The sequence below is a fragment of the Bemisia tabaci genome, chromosome 5, assembly GCF_918797505.1.
Source record: "Bemisia tabaci chromosome 5, PGI_BMITA_v3".
Classification (NCBI taxonomy): domain Eukaryota; kingdom Metazoa; phylum Arthropoda; class Insecta; order Hemiptera; family Aleyrodidae; genus Bemisia; species Bemisia tabaci.
In genome coordinates this window covers 53,391,818-53,416,408 of record NC_092797.1, presented here as the reverse complement: position 1 = coordinate 53,416,408, position 24,591 = coordinate 53,391,818, and the positions used below count along the sequence as shown (strand labels likewise).

Below are 24,591 nucleotides of genomic sequence, written 5' to 3'. Positions count from 1 at the left end.
TCCGATATCTCTGATTGACTGGATCCACTGTGCGCCGCCGCGCCGCGGACAGAGCTCAAGTGGATGACATAGACCAGCGGAGTAATGGCAAGGTCGTTCACTCTCTTTCGATAACCATGTCAGTAGGTCTGATCTTTGTATGCATATCCAGAGACCACACTAGCAACGCTGCCAACTTGGGCAGAAGTAACAGTGTTCAAACCCTGGGAATCGTGGGGTTTCTGTATTTACCGGCGTAATTCGACAACATGGTCGCGACTAGGCCCGGTCTATCGATTCTACCCATCCGAGTGTCTCATCTCTGTTGCTCCGAGCGTTGCCATGAGTGAAGTATCCTTATGTAGATTGTGAAGATACTCGGCTCCATGGTGCGTGTGTTGGCAAATTTCATGAAAATTATATCCTGAAAGCAGGGGTATTGATACGGGCCCCCTTTATTCCCTTAACTAATGAATCCCTGTTTTAGCAATGCTATCGATACTATTTGGATCGCATTTAGCAAAAAGGAACCAGCGGAATTGCAGTGTTTTCAGAATCGTGCAACTTCTTCTTTTCTTCAAAAATACTAAATATATGTACAGTTTTCAAATTTACACCATTATTTTTCTTTAAAATTAACAATTTTTTGGTGGGAAGAAAAAACTATTTGCTATTCTGGGAGGTTTTTAAGATAACTATGAAGAAGCAACATTTTTACAACTCTGTAATCACGCTGGTTCCTTTTTGCTAAGTGCGATCCATTTATCAATCAAGATCCTTTGATGACGAGGCGAGAGTGATCGATTACTATCGATATTTCCCCATTAAAAGATGTAGTAAAGAATCGATTATTAGAGTGTTCGTTGTAGAGCATCCTGTTTATCGATCTTTTGCCATAGGTTTAAATGGTCGATCAATCGATATATCGAAAAGCAAGCCACACTACAGACCGTCGGAGATGAAGAGTTTAACGCCCGAGTATAAATATGTGAGACACGTAAGTCACGCGTGATATACGAGTTCCGTAATAAATGCCACACAGAATTTCCTCAACCCTACGATTTTTTGCTCATTGAAGATCTTTATTTGCAGGAATGCATTCTGATTTGGTCATTTTTGAAACCCAGTAAAAATTATATAGCACTCATCGTTGATTTCGGAGCACTGTGATATCACTTAAGCGTCGGGACGCTGAACCTCGGACATAGACGAACAAACCACCAAATAGACACAAATATACGTTCAATTTAGGGGTAAATAGACGTATTTACCTCTGCAGTTTACGTATTTTCGTCTACTCAGTGATTTTTTGTTTGCGTCCGGAATTTTAACGTCCCGACATTCAGAGTGATCTCACGGTGCGTCGACGGACGACAAATCGACGGTAAAACTGCCAAACCACGTATCTCGCTTTGCGACGTCGCAGACTTCATGTCATACTTTATTTTTTAAATGGAAAACTGCTCAACGTCAACTCGTGAATACTTCCGTGATTTTTCCTCATCGTGCGGAGGAAAATCTGTGAAAATTCGAAGGAATGATATTGATTCGATCTCCTTCAAAAAAAAAAAAAAAAAAAAAAAAAAAATATGAGTGGAGATTTTTAAACACCGCAATCGAGATACGTGGTCTGGTAGTTTCACCGTCGAAATGTCATAAATGAAGTCCCCATAGACGATTTTTTTCGAACGTGGCTTTGTAGGAAAATCAGGCATATCTTGGGGATAAATAGTTTTATTTCATGAAAACATACAATCCTCAGATTTCTGCGTGGATAGCACAAGATTGTTACAATTTTTGGGGGTCACTAGTTCTTATAGTAGGGGACGAATCTCCTTGGGGTCTTTGCGATTGCATGTGATTCGTAGTTTTTCTCACTTCCTGCCAATGGTGCTGCTCTCCTTTACTAAGACAACTCCTGCTACCTCTGTAATAATAAGACATACGGAATCTTTTAATAATACGAGGCTTTCCGCTTCGATGCATCTGCGTAAGCATGTAATCGATTATAGGTTTTCTTACTCCCTTCCAATGTCTCTGCCCTTTCTCGCCAGAGAAATATCCTTAGAAGATGTAACAATAACGTAGTACCAAATCTTTTATCGACACGCGTTTTTTCTCTTTTTTCCCAAGTTATAGTAACTTTATCATCTACTGCGTAGTTGCAACGGACTCATAGATAGGTGGGGATCAACCTTAAAATTAGACGAATTTATGCTAAAAGGAACTATGTACAAGTGGAAAAATGGGGTGTGCTCGTGGAAACTGGATAAGGAACAATGTAAAAGTGGATAAAGTTCCTTTTGAGGAAATGGAAAAGCAGGATTTGACATGAAATCAAAAGGAACTGAGGGCTAACTCGTGAGCCGTGGACATGTGACAAAAGCCTTGTAGACAGGGCTCATGAGTTAATACTCGGAGACGGCGGCTTTTTCGCCGCTGACGTCACTGGCACTTTAAAATTTCCATTCATTCTTATGGCCCGAGGATTAACGAGCACATCCCATCTTCTACTTGCACATAATTCCATTTAGCATAAATACGTGCAATTTGCAAAATATTTTCTGTAATATCTTTGAAATTATGTTTAACCATCGAATAATTATTTTATCTCAAAATATTCTCGATTTCACTGCAAATATTCTTTTTGCTCGCACTAATTGCAGTGCAAAATCATTGCAATTATTTGTAAGAATCCATTTTGGAATTTAAACCGTTCAATTTTACTCGAGTTCCGTAAATATCGCCCTCAATTTATGATGTTATATGGAAGTCGTCATTAAACCTCTATTAATCACAGTACAAACCAATTGGAACTTCATTAAGGGAAGGAGCTGATCATGGAACGACTGTGAGAATAACACTTATACTGCCGTGTTAAGGCAGAACGTAGTATCATCCATCACACTCTGCCAAATTTCCTCTGATGAAACACAAATTTTTAGGAAAATTCATGAATACTTTTCCACCGATTTTTCAGAGAAATCGCAATCTCATCTATAAAAGTTAGAATTTTAAGGAGAAAAGTATGCATGACTTTCCTCAAAAATTAATGGTGTATTTGGGGTAAATTCTGCAACTTTTAAAGGCTCATATAGCGTTTTTCCTTAACACAGCAGTGTAGTTTTTTCAAGCCTTAAAGTAATGTACTTACTTTTCATTCTCTCGGCTAGAGCCGGAGTGAGTTTTGCGGAGAAGCCAGCTATATTATCGTAAACCGAGATCAAGGCAGATGCTTTTACTCCGATAGCATTCAGAGCTTTAATGGCGTCTGCTTTTCCGTGAGGACCGTAGACAATAAACACCTTCGCATTCTCAACCAAGAAAACCGAATTCGAAATCAACCATAGAATTAAATACACCCTGCTGTAACGACGCCCGCTCAGATATTCCATTGCCAAAATTGAAAATAAGGATGGCTCTTCACACAAGTTCTATTCCCACTTCGTGGCTTCCAGTGGAATTTTCCTTCAAGTTTCCGATTTCGAAAGGTTTATATAATGGAGACCGATGCAATAAATTTGAATATCTGCTTCAGAGGTGGATGTAACTGCAAATTAAGAAAATATTTATTCCGATGTCGCGGAAAGCAGTGGTATGGCGGGCTTTGCGATATATCGATTGATCTGCAATTTAAAGCTATGGAAAATAATCAATTCTTTACCGCAGTTTCAAATGGGGAAAGATCGATAATCGATCATTCACGCCTCGCCACCAGTGGAAAGCTGTGCAAATATCTCGAGTGTCTCTCTGGGCAAATACATATGGAAGTCGAGAACATTTCTACGTATACAAACAAGGAAACCGCGAGCAAAATAAATATATAATGTGCAGGGCAAGAGTTACGTCAGTAACTTTGTTTTCGGTTCTGAACTGCACAAACACTGCTCGGTTCCTGTGTGAGATCTTCCCTAAATGTCGTGGTTAACCTAGAATTTTAGCGTGACAGAGCACTAGCACATGGCAAATTGCTAAGTAGGGTTTTTCCGAGCTTTCAAAAAAACCATGTGCATCATTAGTATCAGAAATAATGTAAGACACCGCATCGCTAAGGTGAAAAATCTGTCAGATTCTGAGTTTTTAGACAAGAGGCCACTGTGACTCCTGGGGGCTGATTATTGGAATTGATAGGCAAAGGGATGGATAGAGGAGACGAAAGGAAGATGGAGCGAATGTATCGGTGAAAGCGGGTGGTTGCAATTGACTGAAGAAGGAGGTATGTAACAGACAAAATAACGGCAACCCATGAGAGACTTTTTAGTTAGTCCATTATTACCCCCTTTAATCTGTAAAAACCACCCATCTCAATCAATAGTATGTTGGAATTTTTTCCCGCTAACGTGCGTTAAAAAAAACTCAGCATTAAGCTGAAATCAATCAATAGGATCGCTCAATCTTCCCTTCGCTTTTTATGTCTATCACTATGTCTATAAATCCAATAATCAGTACGCAGTGCATGAGAGTAATAATCCTTTGCAACGATAGAAAAAATTCGGAGAAATCATAACAGAACTTGATGAAAAAAAATGAATAAAATGCATTCTATTCTTACTGTACATGTAGAATTTGATATTTTTGGCGTAGCCAAATTCTGTCTTAATCCCTCTCGCAACTTATCGGTCGCAAATGATTCAATGTATGGACGTATTTATGCTAAAAGGAACTATGTGCATAGGGTTTACTTAAGACATAGCTCCTTTTAGCATAAATACGTCCGTATAGACTCATCCGCAAGAGCAATTTCGGCTTTATGACCATGGAAATTCAAGATCAGAGGATTGTTAACTTAAGCCGATGATATCATCGACATTATAACTTGATCGTTTATATCACTTATATTATATCGATGGCAAAAGCGCGAAACCACGTATCTCCGTTGGCAGCATTGCAGACCTCCCATCATAATGGATTTTTTCTTTGGAAAACTGGTCAACGCAATTTCTTGAAAACTTCCCTGATTATCCATCTGTGTGAGCAAAGTATTTCGTATGAATTTCGGGCCATGAAGTCGGCTTGTTTCTCTCGGAAAAAATGAAATGGTAGCGGAAATTTGAAGACACCGCAATGGTGATACGTGACCATCGATTTCGCTCGTTAGCTCGACAGCCAGTGGCGATTTCAGCAAGTTGGCAACACTGTTAATACTCCCTTTAAATCCATTGAATATATCGATTCGAGGCGAGAACAGGAAAAAAATAAGGGAGAAAACGGGAAAAATGCTGAAATACAACAATCAAAAGCCCGAGACGTTTCAACTCAAAACTGAGGCATTTTTAGTCGAAAAATAAATTAAAAATTAAGATATACCGATGAAAAAATTCCTGAACCACAAGTCGCCACAACATGTAACTGCCGTACTAAGGAAGAACGCCGTATGAACATTCGAGAGTTGCCAAATTTCTCTTGCTAAAACATGTATTTTTGACGAAATTCATGTACATTCCCCCCGACAATTTTCAGATAAAAACTTTAGATTAAATTGCGTACAAAATTGTCTGAAATTTTTGAAAAAAAAATATTAACACTTTTCTCAGTAAATACGATTTTTATCGAAAAAAATTTGGCAACATCTGAAGTCTCATACGGCGCCAAAAAAAATAAATTACTTAGTTTAAAATAAAACACTATCTTTTGAGTATAGAGATAAATGAAAATTTAATAATTTTGATAAATAAACATTCCTTGGCACGGCAGTGTAGGTCGTAGGTTGTTTTCGTTGATTTTTTTAAATTTTTGATTTATTTTCCAACTTAAATGACTCAGTTTTGAGTCTAAACGTCTCATGCTTAAAATTGTTGTTTTTTAACATTGTTTCCTGTTTTCCACCTTGTATCTCTCCTGTTACCATTGTCTCGGGCCGTTTCTAAAAAATGTTTTCTAGGTGATGCAGGCTGCATGCCTCACCTAGAATCGATTGTTAAATATAAATTTAAATGAATGAAAAACTATGTTGCCAACTTGGGAAAAACGCCACTAGTAGGACCACACCTACAACTCAGAGCAAAAATCCTCAATATGTGCGTAGATTTGTCAACGAAGGGAACTTTCTTACTCCTCTGGGCGTTTTCCTCTCTCTCTGTCTCATATCCTCTCGCGCTCCTCTCGGCTCGAAGACTGCTGCTCGCGGACCCCTCATCAGACTGTTCGAATGTGTCCACATAGAAACATCCTCTTACATCTTTTCTATTTCCTGTTTGTGTCCAGCTCCGGGCTCTGGGCGAGCCGGGCGCACAGGTGAGCTCCTGCTACGGCGGCGACGTGGCCCACCAAGATTGCTCCACTTCGACTTTTCCTTTCACTCAGCCAGGCGCGTCTATTGATTCCGAGATCCACGCTCCTACATCGCGAGTCAGGACTTAACATAAACTGGATCGCATTCAGCAAAAAGGAACTAGCGCAATGACAGGGTTGTTAAAATGTTGCTCCTTCATAATTTTCTGAAACATCTCCTAAAATAGTAAATAGTTTTTTCATCCCACCCGAAGAATTGTTAAGTTTAATGGGTAATAATTGGTAACTTTTAATGCTGCACATATATTTGGTATTGTTAAAGGAAAAAAATAAGTTGTATGATTTTAAAAACATTGTAATCACGCCGGGTTCTTTTTACTAATTGCAATTTAACTGAATTAGTAAGTTCATATCTACCTCGCAAGTTTGGACAATTGCATGGTTCTTGAACGAGGATACAATCTACATTTTAAAGGCGGATTCGCCCAGTTTTTTAGGTGGCATCCGGAATACTCAACGTTGCCTCTAGGTTCATGAAAAAATCATGGAAACACTAAGATTAGAACAAATTTTGACAAATTGAACTATATATTATGGTACATCAACACTAACACACTACTAACACGCTTCTGATTGACTTGACATGACTTGGATTCACTAGTTTTTGCTTGTATATACGCTCCTAATTTAATTTTATATTTTTGTTCGGTGATAAATACTTCACTTCAAACAATGGGTCAAATTGCGGAACCGAAATGTGAGCTTAAATTGAATCTAGTACCAGCATCAGCGTGTAGATTCCGGAAAGGTTATCTCTTGGAAGCAGACTACACTAAAAGCGTTGGTGCTAAATTCAACTGAATGCTGCATTTCGATCGTGTAATCAGACCTAAAGGGGTTAAATATTTAAACGCTTATGGACTTTTGCCAATATTTAATAGGAATTAGTAGGTTAAGTGACTGAAACTTACATCTCTCAGTACGACTTATACGCTTACAACAAAATATTTCAATATGGAACGATGTGTGGACGCTGACCAACTACTCTTTGAAGACAACAAGTTTTATCTCTCAATTTTGCTGGATTTTAAAGAGGGGACACAATTGCAGGACGACCCCTTTACAAACAACTTTGTCGAGCTATTTTGTCATTTTAAAAACACCGGTTGAGAATTTTAATTATTTTTTACGATTGAGTACGAATTTTCTGGGAAACTTGTGAATTTTTTTCTTCGCATTTTTCATAAATTTTTGTCCAAAATTTATTCACTGTGTCTGAAAACATCATCGAAGAATTAGCATCCTACAGTGAAAGATGATCAAGTGACATCACCTGGAATAGGTCGAAAGTTCTGCTTTTCATGGAGCGTATGACAAATTTTCGCAAGTTTCCTTAAAAATTCGCATTTTATCAGGGGAACTTTTGCAACGCCTGAAAGCTCATACGACGTTCTTCTTTTAGCATAACAGTGCGCTACAATGAACAGCTACAGATACCTTGACTACGTGTTGAGGCGAACCAACCAAACCAACCTATAGCTAACCAAAGCAGTTCCGCCCGACAATAACTTCTGAAACCGCAGTTCAATGGATTTCAACAGACTCAGTCGTTCGAAGAACCGATGACTAATACAATCGACGTATCGCCGCATTAGAGAACGATTATCGAATGACCTCGTCGATAGTTAACTTTGCTAAGATAGAACTCTGTCTATCAAGGTCATTCGATAAAGAATCGACCCGCTGGACCACTGTTTGCATCTAGGAATTCCCGAGATCCGGGGTTCGCCCGCGGGATCACCAGAACTTTCACATTCGCGATCTGGCAACAGCGCCGGTGTAGCAGGAATCGCGCAAGTCCCACTGGAAGACCGTGTCGATACGCTGTATTGCCAAGCGCGGTATGAAGAGGGGGGGGGGGAGTGAGCTTTGTCGCGATCTGAGAGCCTCGAAAGTGTGGCAATGACAAGTTGATGACGCTACATTCTCTTGTCCACTTATAAAATGCACTGTTGCCGTTCGAACTTTCTTGTAAACAGAGTCATCCGGAATGAAGCCAGATTCCGTCGAGTTATGAAATATTTTGATGCCACGGAGAAAAAAGAATTGTTGTTCTTACAACGGTCATAGTGGATTCAAGGCCTGTCGGACTTTACCAATTGTAACTATTCTGTTACACAGAGAAAAAAAACAACAACGATTCATATTGAACACCGAAAGTTTTCGGGTCAGGTGACCAAATTTCCCGATCACAGAACCTGAAATTCGGTTCCTATGACTGAGGACTTCGGTTATCCGTACCGGAATAGTTTAGTGCTCAACATGAATTTTGGTTCAATGCCCGCAACTAAATTTTTTCTCTCAGTCCATCGCAAGTATAATTGTAAGTGTGATTTGATTAGTAATGGTTGAATCTAGAATCCACTTTGAGTATTGTAAGAGGAAAGATTTTTTTTCTCCGTAAATTCACAATACTAAGCACATTACGCTGTGGGTATAAAATAAAATGCAAGTAGAATTTTTGAATGAGAAAAAGGCGACAAATTATTGATGCAGTGGCATTGAAATGAGGTTGATTTTTTTTTTTTTTTTTACAAAATTTGACAAATTTTTAGAAAGTTTAATTCTAACCACATTGAATTTTTAATTTGAATCTGGCATGTAAACGCGAATTTTTAAATAGAGGATTTTCCCGAATCACAGTCGATTTGAGGACATATTTTCAAGTTGAATGTTACGCATCACCAAGTATTCCAGCTTTTTTCACAAGTTTGACATATTTTACATGAACTATTTAACCGTGCATGTTTTTACCGAAAGAATTATCCACGACGAGATTTTCGTTATAATAAGACAAAATTGAGAAGTAAAGATGAAAGAACAAACGATGAAATAGTGTTGCAGATTCTTGGTGCTGATTCTTGCAACACCATTGAAAGTGCAGCTTTTTTTCTTGTACACTAAGCCAGGCATGCTTCATGCCATTAAGCGTCGTTAAGTATTATTTGATTCATCATTCATTTTTTTGCCAAGAAATTGCAAATACTCACACTCATTTGAGCTCAGTTGCTTCAAGAGAAAGTTGTGTAATCTCAGCAACGTTGCAGCTCACCCAGGCAAATTGTTTTCTCGACGCTCATGCAAACTTCTGGAGCACGCGTACGGATAAAGATCCCTTTAACCGAGACAAATGGACTGCATTTAGTGATTTGGAACTTTAATATCTGGCTCAGATTAGAAACGACGTATGTACTATTAGATCCCCTATGCATATGAGTGTTTTTACGGATGTCCTGGAAATTGTAGTTCCTGATTTCAAAATGTAGTCCAAATGACAAGCGCTGCTCCAATGGGACGGGTCTTAAAACTTAACTATGTTAGTGACTTGAACGCGGGTATAGAAAAGTGGTCCTGTAAAATGTCACTTGATGGACATTTAGATATTCGTGGAGATTTGGAATGTTACTTAGATATGTTGGCCTATTAAAAACTACAAAATGAAGCACTCAATGTGACAACCAATAGATACGCAAAATGGAGTCTCGACGGTATCTAGTAAAACATGCAGATGCAACCTCCCCTCTCCTTACCTGTTGTGCTCTAGGCGACCTCTTCTGAGTTTCAGAAATCGGAAAGTCGCGGGGAAAGGCGGATCCAGCAATTTGGCAATATCGGATTTCCTCCATTTAAAGCTACGCTAAATGATCGATTCTTCTCGGAGCACCTGGCCCCACCAAGAATCGATACATTTCCATAGTTTTAAATGGAGAAAAGGCAATGTTGCCAATTTTCTGGATCCGCAATGGTCGCGGGAGTTTGCGAATGGTCTGTAAACCCGCGGAGTTTGTCCAGACGCGAAATAAGTAAACTCGCGAGTCGGAACCGAGCGTGAACATGTCATCTGCCAATTGTGATCACTGATTCACCGGCCGCTGATTTTGATCAGGAGAAATTCACGGCTGGTTGCGCTCGAGCCCACATTTAGGTATTCGCCGACCGCTCAAGTTTCACCTCATCGTATGTGCATACTCATATTCATTCTGTGATGATTTTCACCTCGGCTTCATCTCTGCTCTGCTAAGTAAGAACGTCGTAAGAGCCATCAGGCGTTGCCAAATTTCCCTCGCCAAATCCCGAAATTTCAGGAGAATTTGTGAATGTTTCTTTTCCAATGTTTCAGAGGATTTCGTCCTTAACTGGATCTAGGAAGTCTAAAAATTCCATGGAAAAATATTCATAACTTCCTCCGAAAATAATTATTTTCAAAGAGGAAATTTGGCAACATTCGAATGCTTCTTCGGCGTTCTTACTTGGCACGGTAGATCTTCCATTCGCACAAAAATTATCGTGTCGTCGTTCGGTTTAGGGAGAGGCCCTCCCCTGTGACCTGATTGTTGAAATCGGTAGACAAAGCTATAGACAAAGAGGACAAAAGAGATATGGAGGGATCTCAGTGGTGGAAATGTGTAGTTGCAATGTACAAATGAGGTAGGTAATAGACTAACTAACGGCATACCACGAGAGACCCTTTAGTTAGTCCATCATTTTCTCCCTCAGTCTATAAGAACCAGCCTCTTCAACTGTTAGGATCGCACAGTACTCCTTATGTCTTCTTTATCTATTGTTTTGTCTAACAATCTCAACAATCAGCTCGCTAACTGCGATGCGACTAGCCCCCATAAATACATCTCGCGGAGGTACAGCACTTGGAACATGATTTGAAAAGGATACGTGGTGCGTGGCCTTACAAAAACTTAGTTTGACCTTAAAATTTAAATTGCTTACAGACATTTCTGCATAGGATGAGACATAAAACCGAATAAATTCGGTCCATGTAAAGCATGCTCAAAATCGATCAATGCTGTTTGGTTCAGTGAACCGAAAACTTGGTCTTTCCGCGATCTTGCAAACTCTCAGTCCGCGAAACTGGATCTCCCTTAAATGAATTAAAGTTTAACTCTGTTCACTTAGGAGATAAGTCTACATGATTGAGAGCTCTATCCTTAAATCGAGGCATGTCCTCTGAAGTTATTACACGATTAAGACTATTTGCTCCGTGCATCATACGTGCCGAATACCCGCACCTGTGTATGACGAATTGCCTATCTAAGGTGTTCCGGCTCCGTGCCGGCCGATACGACGCGACGCACAGCTCATAATTAATACACTTTCAGATGCTCCCGGGATAGTGTTGAGGGATACGGATGACAGCTTTCTTTGCGGAGCGAAGTAACGTTAGAATACGAAGTTGGTTACGTTACGTTAGTTACGTAACGTTTTACGTTAGTTACAAAAGAATGACAGGAGGGCGACGGTGTTTCTTGATTAGAATATTGCATCCTACCGCTGTATGTTCTCTGTTTTAGCGTTCATTGATGCGCAGGATGCGCTAAGTAACTAGTTTTTTTTTTTTTTTTTTTTTTTTTTTTTTAAAGAGTGCCTGAATGAGAAAAAACACATTCTTTCAAACAACCGAACTTCGATAACGACGGTCCACTAAGTTTTTAGTGTAGGTAACTCCTAACAAAAATTAAGGTTCAGTTCAGGTGATCAAAGCTGCCGGTCGTTGTATTAAGACTTAGCAGAGGTTTTGATATTTTGATATTCTACAAAATATTCTGTTGACTTAAGCTCTTTTTATGACTGATAACTTTAATTATCTGAATCAGAAACTTCTCTGGACCAGTTGAATTGAAAGTTTGTTTTTAGTCGTCGTAATTTTCTTCTAAAGTTAATTTTGGCCGCGAAAGCTTATCTGACGATTACCATTATTTCCATGACTCTGCCATTTAACAGCCCCATTAAATGCAGTCACATGGGTTCAATCGGAGAAAAAACTGAGAGAGAGAAAACTAGTATCGCACGGGGAGAAAAAGTCCAGTTATAAGTTCAGTGCGCGCTTTTTGGCTTAAAAAACTGCGCCTTCAGTCGTTCGAGCTTACCTTTTTGTTTGATAGGAATGAGCCTTAATTCGGGAAACCGAAAATCCCGTACGACAAACCGAAGGTTCGGATCAAAGAATTGAAAAACTTTGGTTTACATTGAATTCGTTCGATGTCGACTGTAGTTTTTGAATTCATAGAACTGAGAAATCGGTTTGTTAAGCTCCACCTTTAATTCTGTCAACCAAAGAAGTTGGTTTGCGCGACCGACGCGACGGTTTAGTCGTTTAAACCAATTTAGACTTACTGAACTTACGGGCCCTAGGAACCGAGGTTTCAATCTCCGTGTTGCTTCAATGATTTAGTGATGAATTTGAATAAAATGAACGGTAACTAGAGTGGTTTTTCTGTTTGATTCAGGGATAAGGTTTCAGTTTGTGCGGCTCACTTGCGTCTTTGAATCGGACTTCGGGTTCACTTTGAACTGCGGTTTTAAGAAATCTGGATTGTTCCGGTTGCGTAATTTGGGTGGCGTCAAAGGCTATGTTGGCGTTGGTAAGATCTTTTCAAATTTAATTTCATTCCTTAAGGCTTGCCCCCCCCCCTCTCCCCCAATTAGTCTCCCTAGGGTATTTTTCTGACACCTGAGAGGGCATACGTCCGATCTTTAACTATTGTTGATGGTAATATGGGCCAGCCTCCACGGCAATATCTACATTGAACATGTTTTATATGATGAGATTGAAGAAAAATTAATCAGAAGTTCAGTCAATTTTGTAATAACCATAATTTCTTTAAACTTAAAAACCGCACTGGAGCGCAAAAATAACACAGTGTCAATTTCTGTTTGAAGCACTGAAAAAAAACTCCGGGCCGTGGAAGCCGTACTTACGGGCTATATAGACACACCGTCCGCGTTCCGGGCTCAGAGGCCGAAACTTCCGGGTGCTGGAGCCGTAGCGCGGAACGGATGGTATGTCTATATAGCCCGTAACTTTTTTTCAGTGAAGTTAAGAGGAAGCATGAAAATGATGGGTCATAGACAAGGTTACGAACCTTTCATTTCACGAACCTTAAATTTTCAAGATAGGCAAAACATCATCCCCTGCGTAGCAATAATTATCTACCTGAAGATTTGTATCTTTCGATGCCTAAAAATCTTGTCTTGAAGTAAATTATGTCAACCTCTAATCTACTAATATTGATACTAGCTTTGTTTTTGTACGCAAATCTGTTTGAAAATAAAATTATGGTATGAAAACAAGGATTGACTTCTAACTTTATTCGGAGTAGCTGTATCCTCCCACTGTGCATGACAAAAAAAAGCCTCTGAAATAACAATGGTTTCAATCAAGTGAAATTTTCATTTCTTACGACTACACAATTTGATTTAAATTTCAAACATTAAAAAGGGGTCGTTCCTCTTTTGGATGATACCGAATTTCTGAAAATTAGTTTCGTTAGTTTTTCAAGGCAATGAGAAACTTTTGATGAAAAAAACATTGGATGAAAAACTAACCTTACCAAAAAGTCAGTATCGAGGGTCAGTCTAATGATAAATCCAAGCAGTGATGTTAAACGTTTCAGAAAAGCGGAAATAAAATTTGATTGTTTGGGAGAAAATTTGTCAGGAATCCTGAAAAAACGTATTCTTAAATGTCTTACTATGTGTCGCACGTTTTTTTAGTCCGATTAAAAATCGCAAAGTTCGTGAAGAATAAGGCTTGAAAAAGTGAACATTTATCCCAAATTTCAAACGTTACTCCGTCGGTTTTATTAGGTTAGTTAGATAACAGTTTTCACGGATAGTTTTACGCATTAAATATTATAATTCAAATATAAAGCATTTCTTATTGCATGGTTCATTTTAAATTTCTCCTTGGAATCTAAACGCAACCCTCCTCACACAACAAAATACTTTTACACAAGTATTAACACATTATTCTAAACAAGTATTTCTCAAACTAAATTTTTGGAAGCATTTTGTAGATTATGGGTGATACAATTTTTAAATTACCAACTATATCTATGTCTGCATTATGGAACTATTATACAACTTTGGAAACCACGTAAAGCTTACAGCACTTACTTTATTTTGAATGATGCATGAATAATCCGAATATTCAACGTGTACATTTTGCATGCGCTTTAAAATGTTTTCTAAATTTTTCTTACCATCCTGCTGTACCATATGAAGAGGTCTTTTCATTATCTTGCCTTTCACTTTTACCTAGCTATTGTGCCATATATTTATGCCATATATGCGGGGTCCCGACCCTGGTAAAAATGTTCCATGCGTATTTGATTTCCAGGAGAATCGTATAATGCAAGTCAAATCATTTCCAGGTAACTTGCATGGAAATCACTTGAGTGAATCACGTGTGCGCGCAATCATTTTAATCGAAGAGTTCAACTCTTTAACTTAAGGGAACCTGTATAATTTGGTTTTTGCAACAAAAAAAATCAATCATTGTGAAATAATGTTGGTTGGATTTCACAATCGAAGCACGACTGCATAAACATGCAAAGGTTCACGACAAGACGCGGATAGCGTCCCTCTCATCGTGATTTCTGATCATTTGCCGAAGGAAAAACGCCGTAAGTACATTCGAGCATTGCCAAATTTCCCCGGATGAAACATGTATTTTCGAGGGAAGTTATGGATAATGGATATTTCCCCCTGAAATTTTCAGATATCGACGGTGAAACTACCAAACCACGTATCTCGTTTGCGGTGTTTAAAAATCTACGCTCACATTTTATTTTTTTAAAAGAGCACAAATCAATATCATTCCTTGAAATTTTCACAAAATTTTCTCTGCACAAAGAGGAAAAATCACGGAAATTTTCAAGACTGGATGTTAAGTAGTTTTTCATTTAAAAAATAAAGTATGACAGGAAGTCTGCGACGTCGCAAACCGAGATACGTGGTTTGGTAGTTTCACCGTCGATATTGTAGATTACATTGCGATCAAAATTGTCTGGGATATTAGAAGAAAGAATTTTTCACAATTTTCCCGGAAAATTCGGTTTCACAGAAATATGGCAACACCCAAAGGCTCGCACGGTGTTCTTCCTTTTAGCATGGCGCTGCAGGTGTCCGACGCTTTTCGCACCCACGTGTTTTTCGGACCCGGAAACCGAAGGCAACTCAGCGTGGAGGATCCTGCGGTGATTGGCAAGTCAATGTAGTTGCTTGATTGGCAAGTCAGAATTGATGTTTGGTGAAGATGAATTGCGCGTATTGCGAACGAGTCCGTTCCCACGGAAGGAGGAGACCTGATGCCAACAACGATCACACCTTCCGCTGGATACTGACCCGTTTCAACGTCGTGGGTGGCCATAGGTCTGACTCGAACTTGCAAGTTTCTTCTGCCGTGATATGTGAAAACTTATTCACTATGCTGCCGTGATAGCGAAGAGAGCACATGAATGTTCATTGTTTCTGTTCCTACCTGCCACGCGAGGACTTCGATTCAAAATTATGCGGATTGAGGATGACACTGTCGTGTTCTAATTAGTCACCGTATTGATCTTCTGGAGAAAACTTGCACGGTCAAAATGTACTTAAAAACCGCACCTTATGAGTGAAATAAACTGCGACCGCATGACGATGCATTTTCGCGTGGCACAGGCTCCAAAATCCGGTACCGTTCTCACTTATGGTCGTCTCGCTGACGAAAAGACATAACTGCACTTTGGGGTAAACCCTGTTATGCGTATCATTCTATGCTTTCCGCGGCTCACATGAAAATGCAGATCAGTCCTTTAGTAGTGATGATAAAAATTTCACCCGCTCATAGTGAGGTCAATGTCTGCTTCCTCTCTGGCGGCACCCAAGTTTGGTTTTATCACGGTCAATTGTGGCGCGCACCGCACCGGATGACATCACGATTTCGGAGGCACCGTGTCCCATACGATGACAAGCATTTTTTGCGGCGCTTTGAATGATTTTTTGTCAATACTTATCGTGGAATATTGCTTTCTGAATCGCAGCTGGCCGCAGCGGTCAGAGGAAAATAAGCATCTATGCCGTTTTTTACCGCAAAATTGGAAATCTTAAAGTGAAAATGGAAAAACATTTCTCTCCTGAACCTGTTCTGCTCCGGAAAAATCCGAGTGATATGAATAAGAGGCGTAAAGCTCCAGAGAGGGGCAGAGGTGGATCCAGCAAATTGGCAACACCGCAATTTCCTCCATTCAAACCCATATTAAATAATCGATTTTTTGTAGGAGCACCTGGCCCTTCAATGAATCGAAACGCAGTTCCATACGTTTAAATGCAGAAAAGACAATGTTGCCAATTTGCTGGATCCACCAATGGGGAGGCAAGTGCCTCAGTATGCGTCACAGATACGTTTTATGTATACAGAGAAAGTAGAGAATTTATACCGATAATTTGTGAATATTTCTCTCCCAATTTTATAGAAGATTTTTTCGGTAATTTGATTTAAAAAATCTAAAAATTGCGAGGACAAATATTTATAATTATCTTCAAAATTGAATCTTTTCTGAGAGGAAATTTGGCAACATCCGAACGTTCATACGGCGTTATTCCTTAGCACGCAGATCTTTGAACGAGTGCACTTGCATTATAATTTTTGGTGTTTGCTTTCATGGTGTTGGTCACAGGAGCAATATGGTAGAATCAACTATTGATTTGAAATTGATGATTGATTTGTTACAGGTTTCAGTTTGGGGGATGAGCTCGGTTTCCGGGAGTCATTGTCGAATTTGGAAGCCACCCGACGCCGATCCGTAGACACCGGGCGCAGCGCCAATCTCCTCGCATTATTTGACAATGTGAGTACCACAGATGTCATCCATTCATCTCCTCCATCAATGGGTCAATTCCTCACGTTCCGGGAGCGAGCGGTAACAAGCAAAATTTCGAGGTCGAGTTTTTGCCAAAACGGATCAGAACGAAAACAAATCCACAATCGATAGGAAAATAATCAAGTTGAATTTTTGTTTTTTTGAGGTCAGATTGGACAGTTTTCGTAGAATTGCGCGAATGCATTTCACGCCAACCAGCGCCAGCGACCGCATTGTGTTTGGCGCAATGCGTGAAGTATTCCTGCACTCTTGTAGGCGCCAATATGCTTTTCGCGACGATCACCGCCTTCGATCGCACTGCACTGTGTTTTTTGTGTGAAGTATTTCAAATCATGAGCGGAACTAGGAGCTTTTTGTGAGTGCTGCTAGAAGGGTACCTAAGTAAGGAGGTCTGGGGGGGGGGGGGGGCTCAGAAAAATACCCAATCGAAGGGGATTTACAAAAATGTACCAGCTCGAATAGGATCTAAAGGGTGTTTTCGAAGGGAACTCTCCAGCTCTGAAGGGAGTTTGGAGGGCCGAGAAAATTATAAAAAAGTGGGTTGCTCCAAGTAAATTTTTGAGTTATTCTGATTGAAACGTTGGTCGAAATACAGTTTCAAAGATAAAATATATGGTACGCTCTTAATTAGCGCAAACATTCACATTTTCTGAAGCGGACCAAGTACGTTATTGAAGGAGAACTATTAGGAAGCTGTCCTAATCAAAACTGATTTACGAGGGAAAATTTGCAAAGCCACAATCGGAGCTCGTCTGAGGGCTGCTTCTTGAAATTGGTAGACAAAGATATGGACGAGGAAGACGATAGAGATATGGAGGGATCCAATTGGTGGAAGCAGTGGTTGCAATGGACAAAGGAGGTAGGTAATAGACTAACTCACGGCAGCTCACGAAAGACCCCATAGTTTTCTTCCATCATTTTCTCCCTTAGTCTATAAGAACCACCCATTTCAACCACTGATATCGCTCCATACTCCCTATTTCTTCTTTGTCTATCGTCTCGTCTACCAATTTCAACAATCAGCCCACTGGCCGTTTAACCTGGAATTTTTTCTCCATGTAGGTGATACTCTCCATTACAAATACCCAGATTTACTTTATGATTCCTGCTGGTTGTAATAATAAAACGTGAATGATTTTGTTCCAGAGCAAGAAAGAAGGTAAAGACGACGCGGCGGTATCGAGCCGGTCGTTCAGCCCTAGGGTCCAGGGCTCGAAGCAAGGGTTCCGGAGTGCGGTGGCCGCTACGGGGGTGGCGACGGTGCCGCCGTTCAAGCCGATCGCGGGGGCCGGCGGCCCCGGGAACCTCTCGCGCCCGGCCCGGCTCAGCGGGGCCGGCGCCACCGGGCCCGGCACCGCCCCCGCCGCCGCCGCCGCCGCCGCCGTCCCGGTCCCGTCCTTCCACAAGCTCCCGCCGTCCATCGCCCAGATGCCCACCATCCCGGCCGCGGCCGTCGCCGCCGTCCCGGCTCTCGCCATCCCTGCCGTTCAGTCCGCCAACCGCAGATACGCTGTGAGTATCCCGTTTCCGTACTTGAAGACCATTTCGGCGCACAGTGGATCGAGTCAATAGGCGGGGTTGGACACAATTTGGAAACTTTAAACGCTTATAACTCCGTCTATACAAAAGCTTGAGGTTCTAAAAATGGTCCATTGGTTTCCTTGTGACATTTTCTACACGAACATCTCCTGGTAATCTAAAATGTGACGAAATAAACATCAAAATTTGCATTTTTATTCAAAAATTTTATGTCCGACCTCTCTAGCTGACTCGATCCACTGTGCGGCTGCGTGATGATTCTAAAATCCCTTTAGAAGCCGTTCATTAATGGCGCCAGGATTCTAGGGCAAAGCGGTCTTGAAGCAAAAAAAAAAAAAAGACAAAAATGTACCCCAAAACGGTTTGCAGGGGGTGAGTCTATGGTACGTGTGGACTTAAAATCGCGGAAAGTCTAAATCTTGGCTGATCCTAATTTTGAGAACTCGCAATTCGAAATTTTCGTAGTGAACCAAGTCCTCTACTGATTTTGATTAGCTTTTTTATTTATTCGTCCTCAGAATCTGTGTTGATCGGTTTACGATTTTATTCTTCGTTCGATTCATTTAGATCGAATACATGCCCTTCCATTACATGCAGACTTCCTATCTTACTCTTTTTTTAACTGAACAATTCGCCTACTGCCAGGTCTGCAGCAATTGTTGTTACGAATATGTTGTGCGTGCTGATTATAACTCATTACATACTCGACTTTCTGAAGGCGTTTTTTGTATACAAGTAGCGCAATCTGTCGGAGAACGAACAGAGTAGGCATTACTCGATTCGTTCAATCTCACCTCTGTTGTTCTCCAACAGAGTGCTCTACTTTCGCATAATAAACGCCTTCGAAGAAGTCAAGTATGTAATGAGCTGAGATCAGCACGCACAACGTATTCGTAACAACAATTGCTGAGGGCGCAGCTGAAGGCGAATTGAAAACAACCGTATAAAACACGTTGAAAACCATGATCTCACGTTGATCTCTTTAATTAATATTTTTACCAATAGAAAGTTGTATTATATGATTATTTTATAGGGGATTCTGGAAAAAATTGTCAACATTACCTAAAACATGAGATATGATTGATGCTCCGCAGCCCGTGACATTTTATACAATAATGAAACAAATTACACAGCGGACAACAAAGGCTAATTTTCGCGTAAATATCACTGAAACGTTTCGGCTGAAAAGTCAGCCTTCCTCAGTTGGATAAAAAAATCATTTGCCAATGTAATGTACAAAAATGTAGTCCAATTACCTCTAAAACATGACACAGTAAATCTGTCCTGATGTTTTCCTCGTGACTTTTATGTATGGTTCAAGTATTTCTCTATTTATTGCCGGACAGATCGTGGGCTCGGGGAGTCCGGTGAGCAACGACCTGGCCACCCCGGTGAGTGGCGTGGGCGTAGGGGTGGTTTCGCCGTCGCTGAACCTGGTCAAACTGGGGGCCATCGACCCGCAAACCCTCATCATGGGCCACACCATCCAGAGCCTGGCCAAGGCCTCCAACATCAGCGTCGATTCTCTCATCATGGCCATCCGGGCTCGACAGCAGCAGCAACAGCTCCTACAACAGCAGGTTCGTCCCAGATATCATCATGCCCGATGTTTACTCTTTGAAACAATATCGTTGAGATGACTGCAAGTGGAGTTTCTCGATCGGATCATTTCCTCTGATGTAAATTCAGAAGATTTGGACTTAACGCATAACGCCTGAGGCACGAGGCGCCTCAGGAGGTTGGACCGCACAGGGGTAGTCCCTTGTATGATATCCATCATGAATTGGATTATTTTGCAAAAAGGAACCACTATCTAAAGCTCTTCCATAAAAGCATCTTCCTGCATAGGGAAACCAATGGCTCATATGTTGTATCTAAAATGAGCCAGAAATAGCGGTTCTTTATTGCAAAATGTGGTCCAATTGATCGTAAATCAACGCTGTCCAAGCTTAGTTAGGAATTGATATCAATAATAAATTGTTCATGCAATAATCGTGTTCTACACGAAATTCTGGCTAAGGAACATGTATCAGAATGTATAAAGTCATACCTCGTCTAGTGGTCCATTAGCAAATACAATTTCTGGCTCTCACGTAAAAACACGTATGTGCATGGGGAAATTAATAGTTCATACGTTGTTTTTAAACTGAGTCAAAAATTGTAGCTCCAATGGTCAGTTGTGCTGGTCATAGAATCTGTTTTGATACTTAATTTCTTGTGGATCAAGCAAAAAATAATGGATCCGTCCAAAACAGCAACTTTCTACGTTCAATAATTGACCGAGTTATCGCCCTTTGAAAAGTCGGGTTTTTGACGTCATCCACCGCGGTAGTGACACCCTTGGTTTCTTCTACCTTGCTTTTATCAATCTGAAAGACACACTTAAATCGGATGAAGCAAGATGGAAGAAACCAAGGGTGTCTACTTATTTTAAGCTGATCTACAGGAATCAACATCGAAACACGATTCTGTGACCAGCGCACTAGACTTTGCAAAATGTTTCCACAATCCTCGTGGCTTGTACAAACTCCATTTTAAGAGCCTGTTTTGACTTGTATCGGAACAGATCCAGATGACGTCGGTGACGCCAGCCCCAACGACGACGACGACGACAACGACGCAGATGACGACGACGATGGCAGCGAAAACAGCGGCGCCGATTAGGGCCAAGTACGCCCTCTCGGGGGCGCACAAGGTGATGAACGCCCCGAAGGAGTACTACCCGGTGAGCTACGACAAGAACTTCGACGACAACTTCACCGCCCGAGTCGAGCTCCCGGAGACCTCCTTCAGCTGCGGCGACCAGAAGCACTTCCCGGGCCTCTACGCCGACGAGGACCTCGGCTGCATGGTGAGTTGTCCATCCGGCTCTCAGGAACATCTCAACTTGAGGGAATCAAGTAAACGCTATTGAGTCATAGAGTACATAAAGTCGTAATGTAAGTGGGAGAGCTGGCGCCGCTTTTAAGCATTTTCCAGGTCCGGAATTCCGAGACTCTTGTGTGACGCTGGGTCACTTTTTCGATACATGATGGATTGTTTGCGATACACGGGTACACGGTCATACGATGTAAACAAAGAAGATAGGAATCACTACGTATTCCACACGGCCATTTTGGATCGAACATGTATCGAAAAAGTGACCCGAACTCGGCGCACACCGGGCTCGGAACTCGTCGAGCAGAACATGGCGCCAGCTCTCCCATTTACACGACTCTATATACTCTATGTATGGAGTGCACTGGAAAAAAAGTCGCTTGGATCTTGAGTCCAAACTCTTAAAAACATTGACAAGAAAAAATACTCTCGACTCAATCGGATTTTTGCTTTAATCGAGAACCAGCCTCTTAATTTAAGCGGATTTCCTTTTGATTCAATCAAAAATCCGATTGAATCAAGGGTGTTTGGACCGCGTTTAACAGAAAAAAAACCAAGCCACATCAGCTATTGCCAAATTTAACTGGGCAATTTCATATTTTACTAGAGAACGTTTGTGCGGATTCCCTTAAAAATTTTAAGGAATTTGTTCTGTACTGTAGAGAAAATTCACTACATTACAAATGCGCAATTTTCTCTTGCAAATTGTAGCTGAAAGTAGCAAAGAGCTGAATCTCAGATCTTTCCGATGCGCTCATCGAGATGATTTTATCACTCATCTGACGTCAAAGTGTATTTCGATTATCGCATGAGCCCCAGAAAGCATGGACTCATATGTAAAACAAGGCTCACGTGGAAATTGAGATACGCCTTTACGGCAGATGAGCGACGATGCTTAAGGTTTCTTTTTGTTAAGAAGTAACCGGACTACATTTTGCAATAGAAACCACAATTTCTGGCTCGTCCGTAAAGACACTTATGTGCATGAGGAACATAATGGTACATTGGTTGTTCCTAAACAAAGCTAGCAATTGGACGTATTACTGCCAAATAGAACTATGTGCATTAAGACATGAGCCCTGAGACCCATAAGAATACATGTGTTGCAGGAAATTAGCAATCGCCGGCTATTTGCAAGCGGTTCACATGTTGTTTCAATATATCGCGATGATGCGCATCGGCATAATGCAATTTTTTAAGGTTATGATCTTCAAAAGTATGAGCTCGGCTTGAAGCGCCTTCATTTTTCTTGATACTCTACGCTTTGTCACGAAGTTAGTTTAGTTGCCTGTCCAATCTCAACCCGATTAATGTCACGGAGTTCACTGCACGCTCTCCTCAGTGTGCTTATTTCTGCCATGTTTTTAAGGATGGAAAAGTGTCTATTCACATTATAGGCAACATATTCTGCACTCTAATCTTGTTCTTTTATTTTTGAATTATATGATTTTCTACATTCATTCACCACTGGCTTGCAAATTGCCGGCGATTGCTAATTGCCTGCGACACATGCATAACAGGGCTCAGGCTCACGTCATAATGCACATAGTTCCGTTTGACAGAAGTACGTCCAATTGGACCGCGTTAAACAGAAAGGAACCAGGGCACATGAGCGATTGCCAAATTTGATCGGGCAATTTAATTTTTCACATGAAAACGGTTGTGCGGAATTTTGTGCAAATTTCAGTGAATTTTTTCCATAATACAAAGCAATTCCTTAAAATTTTCTAAGGAATCCGCACGAACGTTCTCACGTAAAAAATAACATTTCCCTGTTAAATTTGACAATAGCTGATGTGGCTTGGTTCCTTTCTGTTTAACGCCGTCCAATTGTAGTTCTTAATCTCAAAATTTAGTCCAGCTGTTCTTTTCGTATCAGCAAAAGTTTGTTCCCTTCTCCCCCAATGTATCGATCCATCCCATTGGCTCGAACATATGCTACTATCAGTTCGAATGCAGATCCGTTTCCCGACGAATAAAGGATGACAGGCCGAAAACGGGGAGCGGGCCTGGATCCTCCATTTGTAATAACAGCAGATTACTCGGCTTCGTGCTGCGGCCGTAAAATCATATCGCAAGCGCGCAGCCTCTAATGGAGTCAGCGGCGAGGCGTGAATGATCCATTATCGATACTTCCCCATTTGAAACTATCCTAAAGAATCGATTATTAAGGTCTTCGTCGGGAACACCCCGTCTATCGATCTTTTTCCATAGTTTTAAGTCGCAGATCCATCGATATATCGCAAGCGTCCAATGGAGCCGGGTGAAATTGAAGACGCCGCATTTCATAAGTTGTAAAAACGCGCGAATAAATGAGGCGGAACCCCCTTTCAAAACGGCCCGTTCGCCGCTCGCGCCTTCATCCAGGAGTGCCCGGGCTGCCTCGCAGATGTACTTAATGTTGCAACGTTAAATTGTACTCGCGGCGGTATTCGCTGTTCTGTATAATCGGAACGACACAGTGGAACCGAATTTTACTAGCTTGTAAAATTAGTTGACTGATCGTGTTGTGAGAGAAAGTCATTTAGTGTTGTAGAGGGTGGAGTTGGAAGGTTGTTTGGACCGCGTTTAGCAGAAAGGAACCAAGCCACATCAGATGTTGCCAAATTTAACTGGGCACTTTAATATTTTACAAGAGAACGTTTGTGCAGATTCCTTTGAAAATTTTAATGAATTCGCTTCGTACTGTGCAGAAAATTCGCTGGAATTTGCACAAAAATTCGCACAACCGTTGCCGTGTAAAAATTAAATTGCCAGATTTTTTGCAATATCATGGGTGGCGGTAGCCACCTCCGGACAAAGTCTAAACTCGACAACACTGGAAAGCCTCCAAACGAAAAAGGTGGCAGCCAACCATAGACACACGTAACTCCCTTATTCTGAAAATTGATTCGACTCTAGAACGACTGCAGCCCAAACGACGGCACGGATTCCAACGATCTTGGTGTCTACTGACGCATCTGATGCTCCTTGCATCAATCTGTTCAACGCGGTCCGTTTGGTCCTATTCATTCATAGATTGCTCATTCGCGGTATGACGGCGAAAAAATCAGCGATGCCGTCTGTTTGTAACCCGTTGGAATGAAGGATAAAAGCGACATTTTTGCATTCATACTTTTTTACTTACAAATGCTGATACCTCCATAAATATTTCTAGAAACCTCGAGCTATGATGTACCAAGATACTTAGGAGAATGTGTAAAATTAGAAACAAAATATGAAAAAAAAAATGTTCAAACATTCAATT

General features: G+C 40.9%; 1 protein-coding gene across 2 annotated transcripts in view; it reads left to right on the top strand.

Annotated features, from left to right (window-relative positions):
- The window catches only part of mtg (mind the gap), an 83,820-nt gene that overhangs the window by 55,152 nt on the left and 4,077 nt on the right, over positions 1-24,591 (top strand). The window contains exons 2-6 of one of the 2 annotated variants that reach the window (XM_072300921.1): positions 12,513-12,647; positions 16,780-16,895; positions 18,075-18,440; positions 19,814-20,047; positions 21,034-21,318. In XM_072300921.1, the coding sequence (XP_072157022.1) occupies positions 12,513-12,647; positions 16,780-16,895; positions 18,075-18,440; positions 19,814-20,047; positions 21,034-21,318 (1,136 nt within the window). The remainder of the gene's footprint in view (positions 1-12,512; positions 12,648-16,779; positions 16,896-18,074; positions 18,441-19,813; positions 20,048-21,033; positions 21,319-24,591) is intronic. The other variant, XM_019053115.2, reaches the window with a different exon arrangement.